The sequence below is a fragment of the Neophocaena asiaeorientalis genome, unplaced genomic scaffold (genome assembly GCF_003031525.2).
Source record: "Neophocaena asiaeorientalis asiaeorientalis breed wild unplaced genomic scaffold, Neophocaena_asiaeorientalis_V1.1 scaffold606, whole genome shotgun sequence".
Classification (NCBI taxonomy): domain Eukaryota; kingdom Metazoa; phylum Chordata; class Mammalia; order Artiodactyla; family Phocoenidae; genus Neophocaena; species Neophocaena asiaeorientalis.
In genome coordinates, this window is record NW_020173687.1 from 7534677 (window position 1) to 7544726 (window position 10050).

The 10050-nt window shown below is 41.7% G+C and overlaps 1 protein-coding gene across 1 annotated transcript in view; it reads right to left on the bottom strand.

Moving 5' to 3' along the window:
- Positions 1-676: 676 nt before the first annotated feature.
- DOK5 (docking protein 5) overlaps positions 677-10050 on the bottom strand; it is a 135002-nt gene continuing 125628 nt past the window's right edge. The window contains exon 8 of the mRNA XM_024750353.1: positions 677-1433. Coding sequence (XP_024606121.1) covers positions 1369-1433 — 65 coding nt within the window. The 3' untranslated portion in view covers positions 677-1368. The remainder of the gene's footprint in view (positions 1434-10050) is intronic.

Below are 10050 nucleotides of genomic sequence, written 5' to 3' on the forward strand. Positions count from 1 at the left end.
CACAGTTCTAGGGCCTGGGAAATAGGATTGCCAAACTTAGCAAGGAAAAATATAGACCATCCAGTCAAATTTGAATCTAAGATGTACAATGGACATTTTTAAGTACAATTATGTCCCATGCAATACACTTATACTTACATAATTATTCATTGTGTATCTGAAATCCAAATTTAATTGGATGTCCTATATTTTATCTGGCAACGCTACTGGGAAGAGAGTCGTGACCGAGACAGACACCATCTCCGCTCTCTCGTGCAGTTTTATAGCAATTCTAGCCTCAGAAGCTCAAAGACTTGATCCCCACCTGGCAGTTTCCTGGTGGGAAAACCTGGGGAATAGAGTGAACACCTCTTTCGAAGTACATCACCTCTCGGGGTCCATTTAGCAGATGTCACTCTGTATTGAAATTGTGTCTCTATTTTCCTTGTCATACTCCTCTGCACTTAAGGTCCCTCGTGACAGAGTCTGTGTCTTTTTATCTCTGTCTCCTGACTCTGTCTAGTAGATGCTTAGCACAGACCCAGCTGAATGAACAAGGGAACAAACGCATAAATGGTTGGATTCCATCAAACGCAATGCCAAGCCACACTCATGGCTCATAAGGCAAATATTCACATACCTTCAGAAACACTGGAGATACAGAGAAAACCATATAGCCAGAATCCCACGACCATATGGGTGAAGAATGATCTTTTATTTTAAAATGTTTTGGGAAAGTACACCAAACAAAATAAAGGCTTTTTTAAAAAGGAGGGAGAGGGGAGATGGTGTGAGAGAGAAATTGTAACCCTATAAAGAATATAGAGGGTGCTTGGAAAGGTGATTTATTAACATAATAGGTAATACTGAGTTAAAGCACTGATTTAACTAATGGGGAATACAATAAAATATGGCCAACAGTTAAGCGGAACCAGAATATCAATAACAGGAATATGGTATAAACGAATAACAAATAAGAGCCATTTTATTGTCAGTACTGTCATACAACTGAAACACTCAGAAGGAAAAACCACAAGAATCGGCAAAAGGATAGATTCAGAGAGGTGCCAGGGACATGGTATCTACAATAGAAAATCATTTTGTGGCATCGACTCCTTTCTGTCCAACTGTAAAAGAGGGAAGACGACGTCGATATCTATAGAACAGGTTTCGATTATGCTAAGGTTTTTTTAAGGGGGAAAAAAAAAGAAAGGAAAAAAAGAAAAAGACAAAATATGGTATTGCAGAGTTTCCCAAGGACCACGCAGTTAGCCAGGACGTGTAGCTTCTTTTCTTCAGCGCTTCCCTCGGGGTCATCCTCTGACCTCCCGGGTGGATCTGTGCCTGACACATCACAAGCATGTCACACAGCAATTCTTGGCAGTTCCATCAGTGCTCAGATGGGTAGGCAGGAAAAGTCTCTGTTCGATGAAGCTTCAGAGGGCTGGTGACATCTTTTCCAAAAAAGATTTAGAAATCGGCAGTTATATTTCAAGAAAGCCCACAACCAGATTAGCTAGTCACAAGTTTCTCTATAGTGGAAATCAGTAACATAGGACACGGGATTTTTTTCCCAGAGGCCACTCACAGGGATATGCAAATGAAAGTCATAAGAGATGGTATGATTAACATATCATTTGCATGTGGCCTTTGCACTGAGCTATGATCAGACCAGTAGCAGTTAAGGACAACCTCCTCCTTAATGTTTTGTCTTTTTCAACTCCTATACCCAGAATATTTAGAGGAGATGATATGGAATCAAAGGACTGTGGAATCTTTTGGCGAGGACACTCTTTGGAAACCGGACCAGAAGTAAGACAATATTATATTTATACCTAGGAAATCTTGCAGTATAACAGGACTTCTTAAAATCCATTTAGCCTTTATTATTTCAGGTTTAAGTTCCAAACCAAGAAAAATGAAGAAGCCAGGAAGGCAACACACGAGGCAACTGTGAGCCCCCTTTGTGACACAGGATAGGGCTGAAAACTTTCTCTATAAAGGGCCAGATATGAAATATTTTAGATTTTTTAGACTGTATGGTGTCATAGCAAATACTTAACCCTGCTGCCTGTAGCACAAAGGCAACCAGTTAATATGTAAGGAATGGGCGTGAATGTTCCAAGGAAACGTGAAGAGAAACAGACAGCAGGCTGGATTTGGCCAGGAGGCCAGTTTTCCAGTTCTTGTGGACAGAGCACCATCTGCTGGCTCTAAGCGTTACCACAAGCAAAGGAATTCACATTGCAGACCAGGTGAACAGCTCTCTGAAGTGAGCAAAGCAAAACCTACACAACAGTACAGCATTCCTGGAACCAAATGTGTGGATCAAGCCGGCCTAACACACAGGGAGATGGGACCCCAGCTAAGTGGAGCATGTTTGCCCCACCAACACGCGTTCAAAACACTGGACCTAGCAAAAAAGGTTCACAGTGGCCTCTTGCCCCCTAAGCCTTAAGCTCTACTTCATTATCACCAACAGCCCTGGCCTCCATCACACCTCGGTTGAGTCTCTTTCTGACATAAGAAATCGTGGATTCAGATATCTGCAAGCCTCAAATCTGAACCCTAAGAAAATCTAGTCATACAGTCATTGGTACACAATAGCAGTGATGATTATTAAAGTAATTTGAATATTAAAATATCCCAAGTCACTAGAAATCATTTATTCCAGCCTCCCAGCCATTTTGGACAAGAATTCTATTCTCTTTCCAACACACACACACACACACGCACACATAAGCACACGCTATAACGTAGAGAAACTGCATTAATGGGTTTGAATCCTACAAGTAAAAATCCAGGCAAATCTTTATTACAGTTTGATAAAAATTCCCTGCAGGAAGTAGACAGTATGCAAACAATATTGATGCAAAATCCATATCTTCAATCAAGTGCAAAGCCCTTCCTGAACCTTCAACGGTAGCTCCTTAGACTCTAAAAGTTTTCAAGAAAAGTGACTGACAGCATTCACTTGGGGTCAAGTCGAAATGAATACACCTGCAGCTTCTATCATGATGGTTAACTGAAACTTCCTGGCTTGGTTGGAATACTGTTTTTAAGCTTAAAGCCAGGAGATGGATTGAGAGATTATTTTTTACATTTTTGCAGTTCACACAAAGGTCACAAGCTGGTACTGGCCTGTGGACACCATCTGGGCCCAGCCCTGTTCTCTGGCCTGTGCAGGGCTTGGAACATTTGGAATTGCTTGTCAATAGCTGAATGACTGCAAACTTCCCGTAAAGGGCGGATGTCCCTGTTTTCTAGGCCTGCACTCTCCCTGCCATTTTTTACTAGGGACCCCACCACTCAGTCCTGGCACGTCCTCCTGGCCCCTACAGACATGTGGCCTTGAGACCCTGGTTTATTTGTCATCGTTTCACATTTGCTCAGATCTTAATCTATTACTTCTCTCTTACCAGCTGCATATACAATGTATGTGACTGTGTTAGAATTAATACTGAAAAATCAGTGTTATAGAGAACACATTTTTGGTTGCCAAGGGGGAGGCGGGTGGGAGGGGTGGATTAGAAACTTGGGATTAGCAGATGCAAACTATTATATATAGGATAGATAAACAACAAGGTCCTACTGTAGAGCACAGGGAACTATATACAATACCCTGTGATAAACCATAATGGGAAAGAATGTGAGAAGCAATGTATGTATGTGTGTAACTAAATCACTTTGCTGTATAGCAGAAATCAACACGACATTGTAAATCAACTATACCTCAATAAAAAATAGATTATAAAAGAGAAAGAAAAACCAGTGTTAACTCCTCCAAAGTAGCCACTTGCTCCAAGAATCTATCATCCTTAAAATAAAAATGTGAATCGCATGGCCTGGAACCAACCCGCTGGAGGAGCTATTTCCATCACATGGTATTTGTCTTGGAAACACTTCGGGAAGAGCAGAACTTCCTCCCAAAGGCAAGGACATATGATAAAAGAAAGAGCGAGCCCTGGACTACAAGTCAGAACACTGAAGTTCTAATGTCAGTCCCTCCGCCCAGTGACTATGTCATCTTGAGCAAGTACTCGACCTCCAAGGGTCTCAGTTTCTGCCTTCATTGAAACGGAGAAGATAGTCCCACTCTTCCAAATAAGCAACAAGGAAATGTCCCGCAGAGTGATGCAAACATATGATGCTACTCTTTGATTTCCTAAAATTATCCAAAGTCACATCTGATCAATGATACGTGCCTATTTTTTTTTTTTTTTAAACAAGGGATGCTATCTTCCGAGGCAATTCCAACAGAAAGGTTCTAAAATATTGAGTAACGGAGCTCCTTAAGATTAAGAGCAAAATTCCTGAGATGTTAACTTTGAGGAGGAGGTGAGGGTGTTTGAGAAGAACATCGCAGTGAAGCTGGACACACCCGCTGTCTCCTAAAGGCCCTTGTGCACCAGCCACACCACCTCCTTTCTGCTCTTTGAACACGCCAGCTCGTTTCTACCTCAGGGCCTTTGCACTTGTTGATCTCTCCGTGGACAATGCTTTTCCCTGCTTCTCAGTATGGCTGTCTCTTCTCAGACTTCAGGTCTTGGGGTAAATGCTGCAGCCCCTCTAAAGAAGTCCCTTTGTCATCATCCTCCCAAAACCGACAACAGCTCTGCTTCACCATTCTCTACTACAAACACTTTCTTTTCAACCTGACATGGACCAAATTTGAAATTAAATATATGTGTGTAATTACTGACTGTGACTCTCCTTTCGACTATAAGCTGTAGGAGGGCAGAAACAAGCCTGTCTAGTAGCCCCAGTGTACTTCCATCACCTAGCACAGTGCTTGGCATAAAGTAGATGCTCAATTAACATTTGCCAAATAAACGAATGCGTCAATGAATGGATGGAGAGATGAAAACCTCAACTCCTTACTAGATAGGTGATCCTGGACACATCACTAACCCTTCAGATCCTGTGTCTTAGCTGCACATGGGTGTAAAATACTCTCAGGTGGCTGCTTTGTGGACTAAATGAGACCATGTATGTTAAGTTCCTAGTGCGAAACGTGGAACGCAGCAGATCCTCAAGAAATGGTAGCTTTTATAAAGATAATGAGTGTGTCCAGTCTCCCTTGTATGGAACAAACCTGGCACTTTACTAGAGGTATGTTAATGTTTGTTTATATAAAGAAGGAGAGACAAGACTGCATGTTTCAAATAAATTTGCAGAGCTCTGATTTAAGCAAGACTAAACAGATTTTTTACCACAGGACATCTCAGAGTCTGAAAAATAAAGATTTGCTTTCTGAACCTCCTAAAGGAGAATTTGACATGTAGCATTTTGCCCCAAACTTATTGGAGCATAGTACTTTTCTGGAGGAAGGTGATGTCGACCAGGGTTAGGACAATACAGAAGACAACTGGAAAAAGATGACTCTGGTTATTTTATACAATGAATTCTTAAAAGAATCCTGTGAATACGGTACTCAGCACACCGTTGAATGCTTCCGTTTCATGAATTCCTTCCCAGTTTTCGTGATAAACCTCACAAGTTGATTCTATATATACCTAAACATAGAAGAGAATTTAGTTTTGAAAACTGACAAATGGGGTGGGAAAAGCAGTGAGGGTGGATTGAATACGTCTTAGTGTAGGTGGGTGTGTCCGAACCAGCACCTTCCTCTCTCCACCAGAAACGGCAATAATAAGGTGGTAATTCCAAAACCAACCAGCAGGTGGCTCTCTAAGACTAAATTTGGAGAAGAAAATTTTCTCAGACCAGTTGGATAAATTCCCTCCTAAGGGTCTGATTTCCAAGAATAACCACCAGATCTGTCAGAAGACGTCGGCTTGAAATACATTAGGGTAGGTGAATTGGCCAGAGGAATTACAACTCATGGATACCAGCAAAACAAGAAGAAATTACGTGCTGTGTAATCTCATCCTATGGCACACAGGGTCATGATGTTACTAGTTTTTCTCAATTTCATTTTTTTTCTGGGGGTGGGCAGAAGGGAAGAAGGAGAGCAGGTGGTATAGGTGGAATAGATGAACTTATCCCATTTATTTGTTGTGTAAATGACCACCCCTGATAATAAGCAAGATAATTTTAGGTAGTCTGTGAACATTTTTTTTAATCTATCAAACTTACTGGTAAGTTGAGCCCCCAAACTGCATGCACAGCACGTGTTAGCACTGTATCTTAATGAATGCTGGCGACTAAACAGCAGTCCACAAGGTAAAATAAATATGGACAAATCTACACAGAGCACGCTGGTGAGGAAATATCTCAGTAAACATCGGTACCAAGTAAATAGCAAAATAAAATACATTTACATTGATTCCTACACAGAACAAAAGTATGTGAAAACAAATAATTTGATGAAATAACTGGTACCAAAGAGTGTATATGTGAAGCAAAAAAAAAAAAAAATGAAGCAATTACAATGCCATTCTCATGCACAGAAATATTCCAAGATAATAGGACATTTCAGTGAGTATCAGTATGCAGTCAAAAGAGGAATAATGTAAGAATTCTACTGGAAATTTGTGTTCAATGAAGGTCATACTATACAACAAAGAGCAAACAATAATAGTTTTATCATCTTCAAAACCCAGAACACAGTCATCTTCAAAACCCTATAAAATTATCAATCACAAAGTCTGATAATCCATCATCTCTGAGGGAATTCTGTGGCATTTTTTTCTCATCACTGGTTATTTATTTCATTAGAAACTAAGCTATCACTATCTTCAAATGACTGTTTTGTAAGTATTACTACTGGGCTCATTTGGAAAATCCATACCAAGCAACTTGCACTCAAGTTTACAGTAACGCAGGCAGGACCTTGTTCTATTGCGCTCCACTTTACTATGCTTCGCAGATATCGCATATTTTTAATTGAAGATCTGTGGCACTCCTACGTCAAGTACGTCCGTTGGCACCACTTTCCCTAACCGCATTGGCTCGCTTCATGTCTCCGCGTCACATTTTGGTAATTCTCACGATATTTCAAACGTGTACATTATTATTGTATGTGTCATGGTGACCTGTGATCTTGACGTTACTACTACGACCTGCTGAAGGCTCAGATGACGGTTAGCATGTTTTACAAGGAAGTATTTTTGAATTAAGGTATGTACATCTTTTTCAGACATAATGCTATTTGTTGCACACTTAATCGACTGCAGTATAGCGTAAACATAACTTTTGTGTCCACTGGGAAACCAAAAAACTTGTGTGACTTGCCTTATCGCAATATTCGCCTTTTTGAGGTGGTCTGGAATCGAACCCCGAATATCTCCAAGGTCTGCCTGAATCTTTTGAGTGTTGAATTATAAAAATAATAGATAACAAACCTAAAGATAAAGATTTATCAAATAAACCCAAATCCAATTCTGATGAGTCGTTTGGTTGGTGGCTTGCTATTTTTGACAAAAACAACAGAAACTTCTCAAAGAACATGATTTTTTTCCTTTGCGGTGAGGTTTTGCGTTGCTCTGCTCCACTTGTAAACATAACAATATCACTACTGTTATTTTGGAATTAGTGGGTCACTCATCTTTGATGATCATCCCAGACCTGTCAGCTACGTATGGTTTTCCAACCATAATTGGGCTTTTTGCAGGCACGTAAATCTGCGTTTTTTGTCGTTGTGGTTTAAAAAAACTACGTCTGTATCCTGGAAAACAGAGTTGTTTTCTTCGTAGCAAACAGATGTAGACATTGTCAGAGGTAGTTGTATAAACCCAAGGAGCATACAAACCGCATGCTAACAGTATCTAAAACATCTGCTTTAAACTTAAGAAGATGTTTTAAAATATTAGAGGGTCTGATAAGACCCTTAGCCTTAAATCATTTCTGATGAATGCCTACTCATTTTGGTTAAAGAGAGTTAGATTAGTTAAAGTAAGGATTGTAAAGTGAGTGTCTTCTTCATATGACATTTTCTCTGTCCAGATTGTCCTGAGGATTTTTAAACTCTGGGATATCCGCTAATAAATTCTGAAACTGCAACACATACCAAATATTCGTGATATCCTCACTCTCATCTTTCCAAACATGGTATTCTGGGGAAATCCAGTGATTCATCAACTTTGATACAAGTTGACTATTCTCAAATTACCAGGCTGTCTCTCAGGAATTCAAGCAATTTATCCATTTTCTCTTTACGAAGCTACATCACTTTGGTTCTCAACTTTCTTTTGCATTCCAGACACACAGAGTCTGAAAAGACATACCTTTTTTGTAAAGATTATTTGGGTTTGTGTAGACAGTCAAGTTACGAAGCAACTCCGTAGCTTTTTGTGAATATACGTTCATAACACATGCTTCTTTTAAACCTTCAGTAATTACTATTGGTATTTGTACAGTTGATCTTATTGTGTATTAGAAAAAATATAGGTAATTGGTATAGCAGTATAAAGACAGAAAAATATACTTTTAAAAATAAATATATTTAAATAGAAGAGACGGAAGAAAACTGAATAATGGTACAAGCGATATGTAAATGACAAAAACTGTGATGATATGAGTCAAATGCTGCAAAAATTTCTGAATTTGTTCTGACATGAAACCAATGACATTTATAACAACCTGATCTAACCCAACCCTCCCTCTCTGTGTAGCTGTGTCTTGGAAGGCAAGCTTATTTATCAAGTATCAAGGCAGTCACTTGTCACCCCTACAGACACTCAGGACATAATGTTTGAGCATCTACACTACACCAGGCTCCCCACAAGTGAACAGAGCCTACAGTCATAAAGCCTAGAATGTAAGGACCTTCGCCGCCCTCTTAACATTATACGGCCATTCAACAAATATTCATGGACTCCATGCAAGGCACTGGGGGATAAAATAACGAGGAAAAAACAAAGACACAGGTCTCCAGCCCTCCTTGGTGTTACTGCTTCTTGGAAGAGCTAGTCCTGAGTCAACTGGCCACACAATTAAATATGAAATGAAAACTGTGGTGGGGCTGTAAAAGAGGGTGCCCTCGTCTGCATCTTAGGGGTACACACGACCAGAGATTCCACACCAGTTATGATAAAGTCTGGGGGACCTGCCCTGGAGTCAGGGAGGGCCCTGGAGGTAAGACCTAGGGATGACAAAGAGTCACCTCGGACAGGGGAAAGGCACAGAATTCTAGGGAGAACGACCAGAAAAAGCTCTCTGGGGGACAGATGATCAGTAGAAAGGGCCACAGGGAAGGCTGGGTGACCAGGGCACAGAGAGCAGGTATTTATGGCCGGGGCCATTGTTTCCTGTGGTCATTCATTCGTTCTGGCATTCATTCATTTAGCAAGTTTCTGCAGACGAACCAGGCTCCACCCCGTAGATGTTCTTCCATGTTTGGGGATCTTTGCACCTCATCAGTGAAAAAGTCTCCAGCAAGAACCCCCTACACAGGCCTAGTCATTTATTTATACGTTACATATACACAGGTATCCTTATATATAAAACATACAAAGATACATCTGAAAGGATAAGAAAATCTTTTAACATTTTTCTAATTGTCCCCCTTGTCCCTCCATGGGCCATTGTGGACCCTGCTCCAGAGACCACTGTTCTGGAAAAGGGGCCTCTTAGGATCGGCTCAGTCACAGCAGAACCAGGGCCCAGAACTCCCTGGCCCCAGGCCATTCCCTTCCCAGGAGAGCGTGGGTCCCAGGCTTGAGAGTCATAAGCATCACCGGGGGGGCTTGGTAACACATTCGGGGCCGGGCCCCACCCTCCGAGGTCCTGGGGGGGCCCGAATGTCCGCACCGCCAGCGGCACGCTCCCAAGGAATGCCGAGCTGCTAGACGTGAGTCCGCTCGACTATTTCCCCGACCGCGGGCCAGACCTCGTGCCCAGACCCCGTGTAGGTCGTTAAAAGTGCACGCTGCTCAGCGGCTCCCTACACCTTAGAATCTAGCATCTCTGGGGGTGAGGGCCCAAGAATCTGCGTTTTAAACAATTCCCCCCAGGACATTGTGATACAGTGTAAGTGATGGGGAGTGAGACCCCTCGACAGGGGCCAGGCTCTGGGAGGAAGGGGGCTCACCAGCCTGGCACGCATTAGAGGGGAGGAGCTGAGCCCTCTCCCCACCCCTCCCCCCCCAGCCATCTGCCGCCAGCCCT